The sequence below is a fragment of the Tympanuchus pallidicinctus genome, unplaced genomic scaffold, assembly GCF_026119805.1.
Source record: "Tympanuchus pallidicinctus isolate F22 unplaced genomic scaffold, pur_lepc_1.0 scaffold3, whole genome shotgun sequence".
NCBI lineage: Eukaryota > Metazoa > Chordata > Aves > Galliformes > Phasianidae > Tympanuchus > Tympanuchus pallidicinctus.
The window spans coordinates 10,941,132-10,960,877 of record NW_026294747.1 but is presented as its reverse complement, the minus strand read 5'-3'; the positions used below and the strand labels follow the sequence as shown (position 1 = coordinate 10,960,877).

General features: G+C 36.1%; 1 protein-coding gene across 6 annotated transcripts in view; it reads left to right on the top strand.

Moving 5' to 3' along the window:
* The window catches only part of PLEKHA7 (pleckstrin homology domain containing A7), a 139,847-nt gene that overhangs the window by 104,188 nt on the left and 15,913 nt on the right, over positions 1-19,746 (top strand). For all 6 annotated transcript variants that reach the window (XM_052694731.1, XM_052694730.1, XM_052694733.1 and 3 more), the window contains 8 exons: positions 1,464-1,986; positions 4,011-4,097; positions 6,376-6,429; positions 11,912-11,980; positions 12,145-12,225; positions 13,433-13,582; positions 15,308-15,409; positions 18,966-19,074. In XM_052694731.1, coding sequence (XP_052550691.1) covers positions 1,464-1,986; positions 4,011-4,097; positions 6,376-6,429; positions 11,912-11,980; positions 12,145-12,225; positions 13,433-13,582; positions 15,308-15,409; positions 18,966-19,074 — 1,175 coding nt within the window. The remainder of the gene's footprint in view (positions 1-1,463; positions 1,987-4,010; positions 4,098-6,375; positions 6,430-11,911; positions 11,981-12,144; positions 12,226-13,432; positions 13,583-15,307; positions 15,410-18,965; positions 19,075-19,746) is intronic.

Sequence of the window (19,746 nt, the reverse complement as noted above, 5' to 3'; positions counted from 1 at the left end):
ATCCTGCCTGCTTGTTTTACCTGTATTTTGGAATTCTAGGTAACATGTGAGAGAGCAGAGCTTTTAAGAATTTGTAATCCTCTGTGCAAAGTACAGCAGTTATTCTGCTTTCTCGTAAGTAACTGTATGGACATTCTCAAGAGCAGTGTTTCAACACAGTCCAGCAATGCCAAATCCTTCAAGTAGAAACACATAGAGGCAACTATTGAGCAACAGTTACGGATATCAATTCTTTTTCTTCCTGCTTCAGCTATGCTTCTCTTATTCCTGGATGCTGGACAAAGATGCTCCTTTTCAACCTGCCCTTTTGTTGGCATGGAATTCCTGCAGTTCCCTCTGTACCAGATCTCATTCTCATGCAGAGAGTGAAGCCTACTGAGTGAAGCGAGGAATCTGCTCTGAGTTTAGGTTTTTTTGTTTGCTGTTTCTGTTTGTGAGATGATTTTGTGTGTGTGTGTGTCTGTTTGACTGATTTCATTTATTTTTGTTTGTATTGTTACTCTGGCAAATGTAGCAGAATGGTTTCCTGTTTGGGAATGCTAAAGCAAGAGATGAGTGACTGCAAGGAGGAAACTCATGAATGTTTAGTGGTAGAATGAGAAATGAGACAAGCAGGTTCCTGTGCATGAGGCTATGGAGACATTTTGACTTAGATCCTTCTCCTACTTCTAAGTACACTTTATCAAAACTTTCCCCAAATTCTGTCTCAAATCTCTTGGTGGATACAGAGTGATTTCTAGAGTTTTGGAAGCAGTACTAATATCCACATGTAGTGACTCTGTTTATAATTCTGTTTTAAATTCTAGTTTGTCAGTAAGTTTTGGTGCTCATCCTTGTGCTGCTTAAAATGGTAGTAGAACTCATAGCATTTGATCAGATGAAAGTAAATCGTACCGACCTGGGAACTTGGAGCTCATTCTTAATTTTTGTTCATGTTAATGAAGCAAAAAATGTGTAAGACACTCATTCCGTGGTGAGTGAGATTTCTTCTCACACTTGAAGGTAATTGTTTGCAACAAGCTTGTATTTGCTGTTTGCAGACTGCACCATCTGGTGGTGAGGAGGCTTTCGGAAAAAATCCTTATTTTTAATTTGAAGATTTTCTCTTTAAAACTAACAGTAATTTCTCTCTTCGTGTTTTGACACTCATTTTGGTCTAAGTAAAGGTAATGCAGCTGTCCCTTATGATTATCTCTACTAGGTCATTCAGGCTAGACACAATTAAAAGCCTCTGTTTAAACTGTTTGCATCCGTACATGAATTCAGTGTAATGTTTTTTTGCAGTGTAGATTTCATTAACTTATTAATAGTTTCTGTGAACTTTTTTTGAAGGAGTTCTGTATTTGGAGTCCTGTAGCTAATGTCATCCCAGAGTTTATTTTGTTTTTCTTCTACTATAATTTTTATTTATCAGCCACTCCTTGTACGCTCAAGTTTTACTCTTTTCTTTCCCCCCTTCCCAGCCTTGCTTCTGATCTGACTCTCACATGCCAGGGTCCCAATCCACCACCTTTTTCTGAAAACTATCACACTTTGCCAAAGAATACCAGGCAGCCTTCAGGGAGCTCACCGCCACCACTGAGTCGCAATTTGCCGAGTGACTACAAGTACGCACAAGATCGTGTTAGCCACTTGAAGATGTCCCAGGAGGAAAGGAAAGCAAATAAGGATGGAACTGTTTGGCAGCTTTATGAGTGGCAGCAGAGACAGCAGTTTAAGCATGGCAGCCCCACTGCCCCGCTTTATGTAGGCTCTTCGGATTTTATGGATCGGGGTAAGTCAAAAAGTTCGTTGGATGTTCCACGATCAGTATCTGTTCCACCCTCTCCATCTGATATTCCTCCACCTGGACCTCCAAAAAGCTTTCTCCCGAGGAGACCGCACACTCCTGCAGAAAGGCTTACAGTTAAACCATCTGACGAGAGACAGACTGTAGACAGTCCTTTCGCTGGATCGCCTAGGAAGATTCAAAGTAATGCTCTAAAGGTTTGTATGCAGCATAACAGTAATTTCAAGCTATTTTACATGTACTGTGATATGTTGATTGTTTAATTTAGTAATTTTTGTTGCATCCTGCCTGAAAGATCTTGCAAGCTGTGAGAGTTAACACAGTGGGTAATTTTCTCCTAAAACTCATATCTTTATGATTATCTCAGATTCATTTGTGTGTGTGTTTTTGGAAAGGCAAATTAGTGACTCATCATACTGACTTGGAATATTGTCATTCAAAACGTGGGAGGTGTGTGTGTGTATATATAAAATATACACAAATTGTAGTGTTTCAATGAATAGTGTGGAGAATAATATAAAAGACAGCAGGATGAGCACATCTTTGATTTATACTTACAGTTGTGGTTTTAAGTGTTTGCCATTCTACTTTCTCTTAACCTTTTGCTTGTATAGTTGGTCATATAGCTAATCCAGCTGAAAGCATCGCTTTTTTATTTTTTTTCATGCATTTGACAGTTTACATGCTTTGCAGAGTTGATAGCTCTGGACTAACTACAGTCAGGTAGTGTTGGTCTTAAACTTTAACCTTCTGCAGAATTTAAGTGTGATTGACTGTAGGCATTTTTTTAACCTCTTCTCCAGAGGTGACAGAGGTTTTTTCGCTTAGTACTTTGTGTGGCTCTACTTGTCTGAGAAAACTAGGGAAATTAAGGATTGAATCAATGTAGAACTTGCTTGTCTTGGTAGGACTTACACTGGAATAAGTGGAAATAAAAGCCTCTGCATTCAGCCAATTCTTTAACCTCAAACTTGAGCTCTGCTGGGGAAAGTATTTGCCAAGAAAGAGTCTTGTACATTCACAAACTCAGCGTGAGTTCAGGACCGTGAATTTCAGTTGTGTGCCAACTTCATCATGCACAGCAGATTTTTCCTAGTATATGCTGTGTAGCTGTCAGATGTCTTTCAGCATTTATAATTCTGAGTTGGGGAATGAAGCAGTTTGGTGATATGCAGCACTGAAAATTATAAACTCTTGTTATATCAAACATTAGTTTCTCTACGTTGAAATTGAAGCAGCATTACATCCCCTATGAGGGTATGTTTAGTAGTCTCCTTCCTTCCTGTGTGGTGTAGCTGCATAAATTTTACTTAGAAAATAAAAATCTTTTCATGTCACATTGGTTTTTATATGAAGCCGTATATGAAAACAAAATTTCACTGCCAAATTTCTCTGCAGAGGTTTCTTGAGGAAAAATGTTTGTGTTCTTGTATGTAAGCACGCAGCATCATTTTACATTTAAATGTGTATGTCTACAGAAGCTTGTGATACTCCCCCTTAATGGAACGCTTCATTTAATTCTACCCACAAAAACAAACAAACAAAAAAAAACCAACAAAACAGCCCAGAACAAAACAGCATTCAGTGAGATTCACACAGGAATAAAAACAAATCTTCAGACATTTGGTCTGCCTTTAAGAAAGCCATAAGAGCTTGGCATGAAGGGAAGGATGGAAGAATGGATGTGAAATGGGTACTTATAGTATAAGCAGAAAGAGACAGAAGAAATCACTTAATACAACCTGGTATTGATGGGACCCCTTGCCACAAGGTGTCACTCCTGTCAGTGGCTTAACAGTGGAGAACTGCTCCATAGCTAAAGGAGGACATTCACAGTTGTTACTATATGGTGCACAAGCCTGCTGTTTAAAGGTGTTAAGCCAAGCAGATTTTCTCTGGGAGACAATATGTGGGGGGGTGTGGAAAATTTTGAGTGTTCTTTTTTGACTTGGTGAAAACAGCTTTGCACATGCTTCTGAAGCTGCTTGTGCTGCCAGAATCCACTGCCCTGTCCAGCATCACAGGTTCTACGTTTGTTGTATTTGTTCATTTATAAGTTCTGCATAATTATTGGAGGATTCGGCTGGCCCCTGATCTAAGCATGGCTTGGATTCGAACAGAAAATTTATAGCAGAGGTGCATATCTTCAGAACGCTCCCTCTAGTACAGCATACATCTCACTTGAGACAATGCTTATAATTCTGCCTGGGGCTTCTTACAGAGCTCAACTCACATTGATCGACGCTCGATGCCAGCTATGGGCTACATGACCCATACTGTGAGCGCACCAAGTTTGCATGGCAAGTCGGTAAGTTGAAGGAGCAATTTCTTTGCCTTTCGTGTCATCATTGTGTTGTAGTTAAGTTTTAAAATCCTGCTCATTCCTAGTTGGGTTTTCTCTTTTCATTAATTAAAACATAAATAACTTGAATGTGAAACTTGAACTTAAGCAGTGTGTAGGAATAATAACGCCCGTAGGGATTTTGCTCTTATTTGTGTGTGAACAGGAGTGAGCTATTATTACAGGATTCAACTTCTATTATGTTTATTTGACCAAATGCAGAGTTAATGAAATAATTGCTTAACCGTGTCAAGTAACTGCTTTCTGGGCACTGAGGTGAAAAACATAATTAACAGTTACTCTTCCTGAAGACTGCTAATTTCCTCTTTACAATGTGTCTAAATACCTGCAGCCCGAAGAGCTAACATTGCTTCTCATTCGATTAAGGAGACATCAGGCTAAGTTGGCTAGTATACGAAATTACACAATCGCACAATTACTGCAGCACTTGCCAACTAATTCCACCTATCAGGTCAGCTGCTGCTTGGTTCATCTGTACCGTATGACATCTTGTGACTCTGCAAACGCTTCGTCAGTGGCATGCTTGGGTCTGTGCTTTCTTGCCCATTCTCTGGTATTCTGCAATGCCCAGATCATTTGCAGTTTTTCTTTGCTATTCTTGCTGTCGGAAATAAGCATTTGAATCTACAGAGTACCAGTGCGTATGTTTCAAAGTGTTATGTATACTTCCTCTTTGTACTATTTCTGAAAATACTGCATTTTCAGAAATGTGTGTTACAAGATTAGATATGCTCATTCTACAGCAAAACCATTTCTTCGTGCTGCTTTCATGGTGAGATTGGCTCCCTGTACCATGTGCTGCCACACCTGCAAGTTAAAATGCATCAGCCAGTTTGTATCTTCATATGATCTTGTAACTATCAGTTCTGCAGGTGAACGTTATCTCATAAAGATTCGTGGGCACCTTGAACCATGAACGGTGCTCTTGATTGCATTGATGTACGAAACTTGAATGTGGGATGAAACAAATGTTTTTGAAGAGCACACTAGTTTATATTAGAACCTCAAAAATAGGAATAAAACATGGTGACTCTTTTTGGAATTGGTGGAGACTTTATATTGGCCTAGAATTCAAGGTGTTTTTTTTTTTTAATCTGGAAAAGTTTACTTTCCTTACCTCACCTACAGAACAATTGCACTAAGGTGGTCTATAATAATAAGGACTTCTCCTTAAAAATGGGCATACTTTCTAGTCAAAGCCTCTGGCAAATTCAAAAGGTATTTTTGGAGGTACAATAATTTAGGTGACGGCATCTAAAGAAATGTAAGTGGACTGTGTCGATTTCACTGTAGCAAGGGTTTTCTTTCCTTTTTTAAATGCACAGTCTTGTTGGCACAAGCTGGAGAAAGGTATAGTTGTACTTTTCTTTTAGTCTGATTTTTAGTGAACTCAGAGTAGGAAATTGTCAGAATTTCAGCAAGAACTGTAGGAATTTTGGCTTCTTACCAAGTCCACTTGTAGCAGTTAAGTTTTACTTCATTATGTGTCACAAACACCTCTTAGGAAAAAGAAGTAACTTTCAAATGACATCTGTGTATGCTTTTCTTGAAGTGATTCTAAGGAAGACATTACTAGTTGAATGTACCTGTTCGACTAAACTGACAACTGGTGGGGTGAGCCACTGAAAAAGAGGGATCAAGTTGAATTAATTCACTTAAAAAGTGAAATGGATTTTCCAATCACGAGTGAGATCTTTAGTGTTCTATTCATGAAGCTTATTTCTTGCCTTTCTTAAATGGAGTGCTTATCTTAAGACGTATGTGAAACCAGATCAAAAAGTGTTCCAATTATTTTTATATACTGGCTTCTACTTATATGCGCCATTCAGTTAGGTAGAAAACTTCTCCTAGAGATATATTGTGCTGGAGGACAACTCCATCATCTTTTTGAGGAAGGGATAGCCAGCAGAAATTGGGCTTGAAAAAAATAAATGAAAATGTATTGTTTGTGTAGTTGTGTATCATATTAGCAGTGTAAAAATCAAATCCATCTGTTGAAAGAGTGGACATGAGGTAGTAATGATCTCAGGAAATATTTTGCCCATTTTTTCAGCTGTAAATAGCAATATGCTGGTGGAGCAAATGTGCTTTTGATGTTCTTCCTACTCTGTTATTTTGTTTACTTTTTCATCATTTTCTCTATATATTTCCAATCTATTTTGAAGTTATTTTTTCAAACCTTCAAATGTATTGTTTGTTTTTTTTTCTATGTACTTACCTGAAGGCTGATGACACTTATATCCAGTTGAAAAAGGATTTGGAGTATTTAGATCTGAAGGTAAGCTTCTATAAAAGTTTACTTTCATTATTTTATAACCTAGCTGTCTTTGTGTGCTATCTTTACACCTACAGGTTTTGGAATCATTTTTCTTTCAGAGACTGATACTCTGTGTCTTTTGCTCTCATTGTGCTTAAAATGATGTGTGCTTACAGTAGTAGCTGTAGAACAGACATGGAAACAAATGTTGATAGTTCGGTTTCTAGTTAGTATTTGCATCAAGGTACTTCAGATGGGTGGTGTTTTGTGGATTTAAAAGAAATAAGATTACAAACTGCTTCAACATGTTTTTGCTGTTGCTTTAGAGCCAATATGAAGTCAGCTGCTCTAAGTTAAGAGAGAAGTTATTTCAATTCAGCTTTTTATCTCTTTAAATCTGCACAAGCTGACTTCTTTGTTTTTATAATAGGCTACATTTCTAATGCATTTTTTTTGTGAAAATGTGGTGATTAATTGGAAGCTTTCGTTGTTTTCATGTTCTGATGGCTAAGAGATCTGTATGTCAGGTCTATATATTTATTCATGCATACATATAATTTGCCCATGTAATAATAGGTGATATTTCCTAAAGATAAAATAAAAATATAATATGGTGTTCAGCATCAGACTGTCTGTCTAAATGAAATTACTTCTGTATCTGTTACACCTGATAGTTGGCAATTTGAAAGCAGTTCTTGATAGCAGGTATTTGAAGGAAAAAAATCAAACTGCATAATCAGTGATTTTGCTTAATAAAGCAATCTATCCCATTCCATGCTGTGTAGCATGTCTTACCATATACAAATCACATGGTTTTCCTGAAAATAAAGGTGAAGTTTGACACCCTGTTATCCTTGTTTATTTGTCTGTAGTTATCACTGGTGCCAAGAGGCTTTGCCTGTGTGCCACTAATGAGCTGCTGGGACCACTAGTATGGCAACTTCAATTTCATCTGCTCTTGCATGGTTGAATATACAACCAAATATATCAATGGAAAATATTAGCAATACAGATATATATATTGCATCATATTTGCGGTGTATGTAGACGAAATGATCACGTATATAAACTGTTATAGTCATGAACATACAAATGTAAAATCAGTTGGACGTGTTTCACTTCAGGCCTTGTTCTTTGATGTGTTCTTTGCTGTGCCAAATGTAACTGCATCCCAAGCCTTTGGCTGAGTTTTGTGACATTTCAGTTTAGGAGGTCCCACAATTTTACAGGTCATGAATAAGTACAGTGTTCTGCCCATCCTAAAGCGATGACTTTCACTGTTACAAGGACCATGTTGTAAGTGCCTGAAAATGTTAGGTGCTTAGAGGAATTAATAGGATGGGTTCTTAACTTTTTAGTGGATTTCCTGCAGATTGATCTGTTGCAGCCAAGGTATGAAGAGTTGCTTGGCCCCGAGAGCTCTCCTTGTGCCCAGAAAAGCAGCCAGAAAGAAAAAATTTATGGTGGCAACCTGATCTTTATGCAAGAAGAAATGTAGTATTACTTCGAGTTTCCATTTGACAAATCTTGACAGTCAAAGTGTCAAGTGAGGTTCCGTAAGAATCATATAATATTTGAAGGTGGCTGTTTCTTTCTCAGATACTTTCATGCTCAAAAGAATAACCTTCTTTCGATGGTGATCTGAAAATGTAAAATTCAGATAGGGGTGCTGAGAGATTAAAATGATCTTGTGAAATTTGAGTAGGTGTCTGTGTTCTTATTGAATTTGTGCTTTGCCACTGAGTATAAATTATTGAATTCACAGTATGAGGAAAGCTAGTATCAATGAAACAAAGCAAATTACAAATTGATTTGATAATGGTGGAATATTGTGAATTCATGATTAGTATACAGGGTGCCTTTCATTGAAGACACTGGAGGCTTAGATATAATGCCCTTTATTTCAAACATCAGTTTTGACTTCATTGGCCTGAGTTGAATCTACTCCAATGAAACAAATAGGATTAAAAAATTTAGAGCTGAAGTCAAATGTTTTTACTTCATTATCTCTGAAGATGTTTCTTCCTAGATATTTTGAAATACAACTTGTCAACATGGAATAGCGATTAAACATTTAATTAACTACTTAATTCCTGCCATAGTATTATGTATTATAGGTTGCAGTAACTCGTTACAAGTCATTTAGTAATTTGTCATAAGTCAGATGTTTTGTCCCCAGAGAAACCTCAGTCTTATCCTACTTTACTGATCTATTTTTGATTATTATTTAAAAGCTGAAAAATATTATCTTAGAAATATTTTGATGTTAATACTACGATGGTATTGTTCAACATTACAGCGCTTTGTCGTAAGAGTGGTATAAGTGAAATAGATATGCTTTACAAATATTAATCAACTTCAGGATTTTTCTCCTGCATGCAAACTAGTTCTGACATTAAAAAAAAATAAATGCCAGGGCCTTCTATCCTTTTTCACTTACAAAATATAGGTATATAAGACACGACAGAGATGTTGTATCTCTATGCTATAACACAACCATGCTTTTTGTGCACATGGATTTCCATGAATGTGTTATAGCTTTTTTAAAATCCCTTAAATGAAGGTGGAAAAGTGTGACCCTGTATAAGAAGAGCAGAAATAGTGAGTGACTCTTTCCCTACAAGTCTCTGAGATGATGTTGCAAACAACAGAGGAACGCAATCAGGGAAAGATTTTTCCCTTTCCAAGACGATGAAATAAGTTTCAATCAGGCTAAAGGAGTTCTGGACTGCAGTTGCACTTATCTGGGAGACTTACACAAAACATGAATGAGTATGGCCTGCTGAAGTGCAAAGTTTGTGCTTCTAAGTATACGTTGTGCAACCATTCTAAGGCAATCTGGGTCCCTCTCCAGTTGCTCAGCACTGGTGCTGCTTTGTTCTTCTGCAGCCACACATGAAGCCGTTTTGTTTGTACTGCTGTTGGAAGAGGTTGCTAGTACAAGGTTGTGCCACACAGGTGCCTAAGGAAATGCTGCCTAGCAGGTATTTGTTATGGGAGTAATGGTAATTACGAGTGCGATTCTGATGGCTTTGTTCATAAAGGGTTTGTCTGCGTTGCTCCAGTTATCAACATAGAGCTCTTGGTGCAAGAGTTATGTTCTATGTCACAGAAAATGTCTTGCCATCATCCCTGGCACTTAAACTGTGATTGTGCAGTGTGCTGGTATGTGTGCTTTGTGAAAGTGAAAAACAAAAGTCTTATGGTTGGATGAATGATCTACTGAAAATAACACTGATAGGTATCTAATTATAGTTTCCATAATGGGAAAATATATAGATTCTAAACCTTGAGGGTCTGTGTGAAAGAAGAACATGAAATTGCTGCTGCTTATGGAGTTTTATGTGCTAAGGTTTTGTTTCTTCAGTCTTTACATCTATAACAAGCTATTGTTCAAACTTGTGTTTAAAACAGATAGAAAATAATGGACCTCTGATCAACATGATTTACAAAGTGCTGAAGAACTCAGCACAGGGGTTACTTTCCAGTATACATGTAAGATTGCTTGCATCCAAAATGCGTTCATCCCATTGCTTTTTAAAATAGCAGTCAATGTGTACGTATTCTGGCTTTTGCAGGTGTCTTATAGCAAACAATAGAACTTTCTGTAAGATTTTTTTTTTTCCTTTTCTTCTTTGTTTCCCCCACTGCCTTTTGGAGTCTGTGTGTGAAGTTATGGCTGACCTCAGTGTTTGGTTTCATTTTGTCATGAAAATGATTGTGTCAAGCAGCGAGTCTGATATGTAATTTGGAAAGTGTGAAAGCATGCTGAATCTTCATTATGTTCTCATACTGCTTGAAAATCAACAAAATCTGTATAGCTGTGATTATGTAATTTTAAGTCTTCAGAATTGGTAGACTGTGTTTTTTATGTTATCTTCATTGCTTTGAAAAAGGCTTTTGCATTCTGTTAGTTTGCAGGTGATAAAATTATTATTTGTTATTACTTGGACATGTTGACATTTCTTCCTCTATGTAATTATTTCTTACTATTATACATAGGACCTAGCACTTAAACAATTCCATTTAGTACCTTTGAAGACAGGATTTTTCTTAAACGTATTTACTGTTGAAAATATTTGAAAATCAGAACATAACTTTTGAGAGACAGTGAAGTGCTTTTTGATTTTGGAGTGGGGAAGTAATAAATGTGTAACTTTCTCCATGTGAAATCCCACCATAAGTATGTTAATGGAGCCTGCAGTCAAAGGGGAGGAGATATTAAACATCAATAGTTATTGTAACCCTGTCTTAAATGTAGTTTATCTGAAAATACTCAGCTTGTGAAATGAGAAAGGAAGTTGTATCAAAGATTGATTTCCACTTGCAGTAAAAAATAATTACTTTCCGAAATCAAGTGTGATCCCATTAAGTTAATTAGGAAGTTGTGTTGCTTAGGTCTACAGACTGCCAGTCAGCAAATATTAAACTGTTTTTCTCTCACTAAAAAAAGTAAAACAAAGGAAACCACACCAACCAAAAGACTGACAACAAAAACTAATATCCCTACCATTTCAAACAACAAAAAATAAATTTACCACTTATGTTATTCAATACAATAATTAGGTGATCTTTTCTTATATTCTTGTGTGTGTTTGAGCACTGTACTTCTCAGTACCATGTGTTCCTTTGGTAAGGTAGGATTTGATTTAATTGACCTTTAAAAGTATTCTAATTGAATAAGTGATTAGTATTCTAACTGAGTAAGGCTTTTAAAATTGTACAGTTCATGAGCCGTACTATGTGACCATTCTCTTGGCTTTGTTTATTCATCAAAAGTGTCAAACGTAAGCACTGGAAGTAATAAACTTTTCTACAGGGGTAGACATGCCTTCATCTTAGGCTGCTGGAAGGAAGGAGTGTGATACAGTACAGTCTGTATTAATTTAAAAACTAAGTTACGTGAGGAGGTAATCTCATGAGAAATGGAATATGGAAACAGTGATTTATGGAACGAGAAATTAGAAATATTATAAGCATATCAAAATAGGTCAATGACGTTTGAATTTCACCCTGCAGTTTTACAGCAGTCTGTCTTTAATAAAATTCACCCTGTGCTGTGGAAGAGCCCATCCTTTGTAGAATGAAATAGATGCCAGGAAGGTGTATTTCAGTCATCAATTAATGCTGTTACTCTTGCAGTTGCACATTCTAAAATAACTATTTAAGTCCCTATGGGCTCAAGAAAGTTATTAAAAGCAAAGAGATAAAGTTGTTAGGTTTTGCAGGAACAGGACATTTGTAACCACCGACAAATGGGATTATGCTAATTTGTACATTTTTAAGCTACTCTAAGAGTTATTAAATAGCATGGTATCATTGATAATCTTTTCTGGTTACGTTTTTGAGAAGTGCACTTTTAAGAGACTTATATCCAAGATTTTATTTCTTATTCATCTTCGTTGTTGGACTTGCACATTTAACAAAGCTTCTGTTCTCATGGCTGAAACATAGTTTTAGTTTGCAGCAGATTTCTCAGATCTTTCAAACCTGTTCCTCACAGGTGTCGGGACGTGACACGCTCAAAGAGCGAAGTACGAAACCCGTCAAGGTTGCAGAAAGTGATATTGATGTAAGTATCAGCCACTGCTTCAGAAACTCTGGTGTTGTTTTGGCCATTTGTTGGTACTGCTAATTGTTTGCATTTATTATTCTCTTTGGGATAAAATATTGTTAGTGGAGACTTTTCTTCTTAAAAATCTCACGTTACATATGGCAATATGGTTTTATTTTCAGGTCAAGCTGAGTGTTTTCTGTGAGCAGGACAGAATTCTGCAGGATTTGGAGGACAAAATAAGAGCTCTTAAGGAAAATAAAGTAAGAGTAAAGAGATTTCAATAAACTTAAAAATATTTATAAAATATGGAATTAAAAATAATACCAAATTACTGGATGCCGCTTGCTTTGTAGTAGTTTTCTTTGAAAATGTACATCAAATTTATGTGGAAGTTTTTTTTTATGGTAAGATTGAGTACCTACTTTTAGAAAACGTTTTTGAAGAGAAGTGTTTTAGAACCATATACAATTAATCTGGTATTGTTCACAAATGAGGGTGTATGCACACTTCTGTGTGGTTTTGTTTGTAATGTCTTATGATTCATGTAGTGGGAGGCAGTCATGTTTCATTCGCAGTTCTTCCCACACGTGCAAGCACTGTTTGCATAAACAGCAGCATGCTGTGTGTGGCAGTGAGATTCCCATTTGTAGTCATTTGGGAACCATGCTGGTTTATAGATAGTTTTGAGCATTGTTCTGAGGTTTGTGACTGAAATTCTGGAATACTTCTGGACAAGTTTGTACTTGGAACCCTCTTACTTCCTCCCATGCCCTATTGATTCATAGTTTGAACAGCAAACAATACCAGAAGTGTCTTCTCCAGAAGTGTCTTCCCTCGCATGTGTTTATGTGCTTCCCTCACAATGAGCTATGGCTGTCAAAGAGTCTAAGGCCAGGTGGTTCAGAAAAAATGCATTCTGAAATGGAAGTGCCATCTGAGTAGATCCTTCAGAGAGCTGTTGTGCAGAAATGCCCCACTGTTACTTCTGACTGAATGCATCAGGCCTACTTTGTATTTTGGTAGTGTTTTAATCCCTCACGTGGCTGCTTTAGCTATAGCAATGAGTGAGAAGTTGTCTATAAATAAACTGTTAATACTGTGGTGTGCTAGGGCTATCATAGTTCTGTGCTGCTTAAGGAGATTCTTCTAAAATTGTAAATTATAGTTTTGCACAGACTGCAAACAGAAAAATTCTCACTGATCTGTGATTTCCACAGGTTTGACAACTTAAACAGATGCTATAGAAAATATTAGAAAATTTTAAGTGATTAAGGCTCCTGCAGTGTTTCATTCATTTACATCTTAGTCTCCACAGTAGCAGGGCAGTCCTAACCTAGTGGCTTAGAGGGAACATTGGAAGTGAAGAGTACAGCTTTTATATTCACAAAGGTAAATTTGTTTATTAAGTTTGCCATCAGTGCTGTAAGCTTACTGTTGTCTGCTTTTCTGTTCTCTGCTTCTTCTTAGGATCAGCTGGAGTCTGTTTTGGAGGTGTTACACAGGCAGATGGAACAATACAAAGACCAACCACAGCATGCAGAAAAAATTTCCTACCAGCAAAGACTTTTGCAAGAAGATCTTATACATATTCGGGCTGAAATATCCAAGGTTTCAACGGTATGTATTTCAGGTTGTTTTCAGAAAACAGTAGCTAAGATGCCAGTCAGAGGAAAACTATGTATTTTTAAAAAATCCTATTGTGAACTGATTTTGTTAAAGTGGAGGATACTAAGTCAGAAGAAAGTTGTATATGAGCTACCACTACAGCTATCCTCTTCGATGCGCTCCCTTCAGAAGCTCAGAATTTCATTTAATAGTTTTGCCTCCTATATATAGACCTTAAATTACAAATCTTTCAGCTAATCCTTTTCGCAGTGCATAAATGTGAATCTATGGTATTTTTCCAAGGGAGAAGGCATGGGTTTCTTTGTATTTCAGTCAAAATTTACCGTTACTATTACAACTTAATATTCAAATGCAATTTAATCTTGCATTTTTCTTAAATAAAAATATTTGTAAGAATTGGCGATGAAAGAATAATATAAACCTGGGTGCTGTGTGCTCACACATAATCTTATCTCTCAATAGAAGCAGGGTCTGCTCTTCATAAAATTGCTTGAGCACCTTTTCTGTAGTAAGATCTGAACATTGAGATGCCAGCAGTAATTAAATGTATGTGTACAATGTTTTCTGCCTGGAGAAAATACAGGTGGTCTGTGAAAGTTCTTCACGTTTAATCTGCCAAGTAGCAAGTCACTGTGAGAATAGCTGCAGTGTTAGGGCTTCAGCAGTGGGCGTAAGGATGTGTTTTGGGAAGAACAAGGTTAGGAGATGAGCAGTATTTTCTGTGATAATCAATCCAGCTTCTATTTTCTGATTAAAAAAAAAATAATAATTCCTGAGACCATTATTTTATGTCTGTTTAATAATCCTCTGCATATCTAACTTCCAAGTCCACTTCCCTGTTCAATTCTGCGAACCGTTTGCATCTAAAACATGATTTGACAAAGGATTGCATAGATCTGTTCCCCAGTGTGTGGACAGGCACTCTGTTGTTTGTTTTGAGCCTGACTCGCACTTGTTTCATGTGATAGACCCTTGTTTGTGTGCAAGGGTGGGGAACTACCAGTCATTATCCAATGTGTCACTGCATCTCATGGTTTTGTAGGCCTCCAGTATTTCTTCTGCTCAACTCCTCAGTTATCTGTTTTCCAAACTTCAGAGGAGAGGAAACCTTCTCCATCACTCTTTACACTGACTTGAATTTTCACAGTTCTGGGTCAGAAAGCATCCTGTGGTGTCGTGGGTGCTGGAAATACTGTAACATAAAAGTGATTGGATAGCTTTATTTTCCAGGTGTCTGCTTGTTTATTTGCTTACAATGACATTGAAACACTGTAATCAGAACTTTAAACTTTGTGTCTTAAAATATCATCTCTGATTCAGGTGCCTGTTTGAATTTGTGAATTTGTTTGTAGTAGAGTGAGAAGGTAGAAAGGGAGTAGAATTTGATTCCTTCATAGTATAGTAGAATGAGTAGAATTAAACTGTAAACAGCAGTTTTACGCTTAAGAAATGGTTTTGTGTCTGTAAGCTAGCAAGAATTTCTTAACTAGGGATTAACTAGTCTTGCAATCAATAAAGCATTTTGAAGCGTATCTTCAAGTTCATATATGTGTGTATATGTATATTTGTATAAAATACAGGCTACAGAACAGATTTTTTTGCTTCTCTTTATAAAGGCAAAAATCCATCTTAACAGCACTCAATTGCTCAATTAGAGAATTGATAGTGATATCCTGTTTCATTGTAATTGTGCTAGAGTATTATCTTTGTTATTAGGAAATGGAAAATGCCTGGAAAGAATATCTGAAACTAGAAAAGGACGTGAGCCAGCTGAAAAAAGCCTTACAGGAACAAATGAATAGTTCATTGGTATCTCAGGTGAGTCTGTTTCCAGACACTGGTTTACTTGTGAGAAAATTATCTCTGAACTTGAAAGCTATCACAAGAGAGATGCTCTGTAACTTTTGCATTGTATTCAGCTGTCACATCTTAGTTTGCAGAGTTCTGAAATCTTAACAGCATTGCTGTGCACTAACTAGCTATCTTCTGGATGTCTAATAGTTTCTCAAAAGTTTCCTATGCAAGTTTGTCATTTTATTATGTTTTCATTACATGCTGACATCTTGACATTGATAACATTTAATTTATAAGACTATGCAGGACTTCTTAGTCATACATTTATTTGATCTGACATTGTTGGATTCTTTATCCATTTTTAAGAACATCAGTTTTGGCTTGTTATTGTCATTACTTCCTCTTTGTCATGCCTTCTCTTTATGGAAGATTTATCTCTGCAGATCGTTTTGTGAAGTGGAATGAGTGTTTAACAGCATCTCAGTTTTAAATCAATTATTCATTTTTGAATCTTGCAAAGAAGCTTTGTTTGAAGCAGAGCTATTCTCTTTGCTGAATTGGATGTGGCATATGAGATTAATTCTGCATACCTGCTTATAACCGATGATTTTATTCTTAGGACCAGGAATACTCTCCAGGTTGTTTTTTCCATGTCTGTGCACAACTGCTGAATTTTAAAAGACAAAACATAAGAAACAAAGCCAATGTGTTTAATTGGCTGAAACCTAAGCATACTTTTCCAAGTATATTGGATCAAAAAACCCAACATTTTTAATTTACACATTTGCAAAAAGTATCAGATCAGAGGCAAGTTAGTATATCTGTTTTCACTATTAATGGATAAACTTGTATCAAAACAAGAGGTGTAAAACCTTCTTAGATGTTTCAATCTTTAGATTCCATTTTCAGCCACTTTTAAATTTGGTGTTTTTATTTTTGTTCTGTGTGTGTAATCAGTTTCTAGAGCCAGAATCTCATTTATTTGAGCTCAGCTGTAGAATACATGCCTCCAAAACATCGCAGAGGTATTTTAGAATAAAAGTCAGGTCTGTATGAAGTTCAGTCGATTAACAAAGGGGATGTTCTACACAGAATGTATTTGAACAAAATACTTTAACAAACAGTTTTTGGTTGTGTATTGAACTCGCTTAAAATACTGCCTGTGTTGCAAGTGATGTAGCAGTACACATAGATGGGCAGATGGTTTACACAGAACAAGTGTTAATTTAGTTTAATTAGCATCTCGTACCAACTTATACATGAGCATACCTATGCATAGGATGTGTTTCATGTGTGCATACTGATATATGTATGTGTATATATCTGTATGTATATGCACACACAAGCACACACACAAACATACATACTTGTTTTTGAATATTTGTTTTGGAGATATGAAGGGGAACTGATTTTCCCAGAAAGTAGTGAATATTCTCAAAATCATATTCCTTCAAAGAAGTATCATTATAAGTACCCAAAATCATTACAGTCTTTAGATTGCTACCTGGCTGTGTATAGGCTCAAGATGATTTATCTAGCTTTTTGCAATAGCATTAGGTAAATAAACACTACTGAAAAAATTATGTGTTCTTCAATAAATATTACTAAAAATGCCATAAAATTGCAGCAACGTTTTGCTATGGAAAGCAGCTGATGTTATTTATACATAGCATTGACAGATTAAAAACTAAATGGTTCAAACTACTTGCTCAAAGTAAATCTTACTTTTAAGAGTGTAGCTTTGTTGTCTTTTAAGAGTCCCACAATCAGGTATGCTGAAATTAACATAGAAGTATTTTTTTAGTGATAACCTCTCATTAAGTGTTTCTGCTCTAGGTTTATAAATCATTCTAAATTACGTTTCTATGTGAAGGAATTTAGAGAAACTGACACATCTTTCCAAACTAACTTTTCCCGCTTACCTATAAAGTACTTTCATACCCTTTGGTAAACAGCAATCCTGACTTTCATAATTCAAAAATAAATTAATCTTTTTGTATTTTAGATCTACCCCATTTTTTGGTTAAAAAGATTCTCTTTGCATCGAGATTTGAGTAATGGTAGGAAATAATATTAGAAGATCTCGCGGTTTGTGTACATTGCTGACCATGCAGTTTCTCCAAGTGATTTCAGAAGCAGGATTTTTTTTGTGCATGTGGGGATTTTTAACCATTCTTGAGACGTGATCACCGTAAATCCATCATTCGGTTCCTTGCAGTGTGATTAATCTCAGAAAAATGTAATGAAATGTGCAAATTTATAGTTTGTATCCTGACAGTCTTTCACGATATCCCATCCATGGAGTGAGATTACTGCAGGCAAATAACGTTCTCCATCATTTAAATGTTTGTGTTCTTGACACCCTGTTTGCTGATCTATAACTTGACTGGACATATTTTCTGAGCTAAAACAGAGCGTAGAAAGCAATTGATACACTTCCTCTAGTTCTGTGAGGTGTAAGAGCTTTTACTAAAGTTTTTCTCTTTCAGGTTTAAGAGATTAATTAGTTATTTTGCAGCTCCTGGCAAGTGATAGATTCCTAGTGTTGCTAAGGAGTTTGTAAACAATTCCAACTAGTGTTGCACAACATTCTGCCTTTATAAAACCACGTGGACAACAATATTATTTATTTTTTATTTAGTGCTGTTATTTTTTTTTATTTTTTTTTTTAAGGAAGAGTTATTAGGCATTGATTCCTTAGGAAAAGTAATAGACTACAGTAAATTAAAAACATTACTTACAACCTGTGGAGGAAAAGAAAAAAAAAAAACCAACAAAAGAACAACCAACAAAAAAACCACACGCCTTGAATAGCTGTTTTTACCTGTGGTTTATGATTGCAATAAACACATCTGAAGTGATGGCTTCAGTAGCCACAGCCTCTAGCCACAAGATACACAAAGGCAGAGTCCAGGGGGTAGAGAAAGCTTCCCATTCTTGCCTGCTGGGAAGGATTAGTAGAACAAACAGGACACAAGTTGAGACTTAAGAACATATTATATCCAGTAGGCTTAACCATCCAAGTATAGAAAGAAATTATATTTGTCATTTCTTCTCAGTTAGTTTTGGTTTTATATTTAATTCATTACAGGCTGTTAGACAATTTTATAGCCTTATTAATGGAGAACACATATTTTTTGTTTTTGATATTGGACATTTCATCTAAATCTGCAATTAATAAATCTGCAACCTTAGCATCCTAAAATGTGCTAAAGGATTTAAGAAAAGTTCAATTTAAAAGTCTCTGTAAGCTCAGTTTATGTAGAACCAGGATTTTGTAGCCTGAATAATATTGTAGGGAACAATATAGAGATGTCTCATTCCATGTCTTCTCTAGGGAATCTCCCAAGACTCAAAATGCTCTAAATTCTATGGATCTGTGTGCAAGATATGTTGGTCTGTGGCTAATGTGGTTTTTGCTTGTTTTAAACATTAAAATAATTGTATAACCTATTTTTATGCCTGTAAGTTCTCATGTAAGTTCTGAAACATTAGTTTGGCTTTGGTAAAAGAAATACAAATCCATTGTAAATAAAAAGGGATATAATTTTTTGTCTTTCTTTTTTTTTTAAACTATCAGGAGAAAACACAAATACAAAAAGACTTGTGGAGAATTGAAGATGTTACAGCTGGCTTGAGTGCAAATAAAGCAAATTACAAAACAATAGTGGACTCCATCAAGAATCCAGGTAAAGAGAACATAATTAAAATGTAAAATAAATATATATATATGTATGTATGTATATTTATGTATATGTATATATTATGTATATATGTGTATATATATATATATACAAATGCAGTTGAATCTTTGAATCTATGTGAATACTTGAGAAGTATGTTCCAGACCAGAAAACACAGTTAATTCTGATATTTCTACATTGGAAATCTCTGTATCTTGAGCACATTGTTTTGGCATTTCTTTGGTTGAGCCAGCAAAAAAGCGTGTGTTTTTTCTGTTTGACATACTGAAGCATAACAAGCCACAAAAAAGAGAACACTAGCAGTGGGATTAGTTATGCAGGTCACAGAAATAGCTTCACACGTACACCAAACTCATACCAAAGTATCTGTTCTGTATGTTGTCTGGGAGCTCCTCTCTGTGCTCGTCTGCTTTTTTTTTTCCTCTTGGATTCTGCCCGACTGCCCTTGCCCCAGTTGCCTTCCCCCTTCCTCTTCAGGCAGGTGCTTGGTGGGCAGGGCAGCAGCATCAGCTGTGAAATAGAAGAAAGAAAAGAATGTGTGGTCTGCATTTCAATTGCTTTATTATGTTTCGAATAAAAGAGAACACTGGGATACCAAGAGGCTGTTAATGCCTCTTGTAAATTTATGTTGTATTTTGAATGTCTTTGCTTACCATT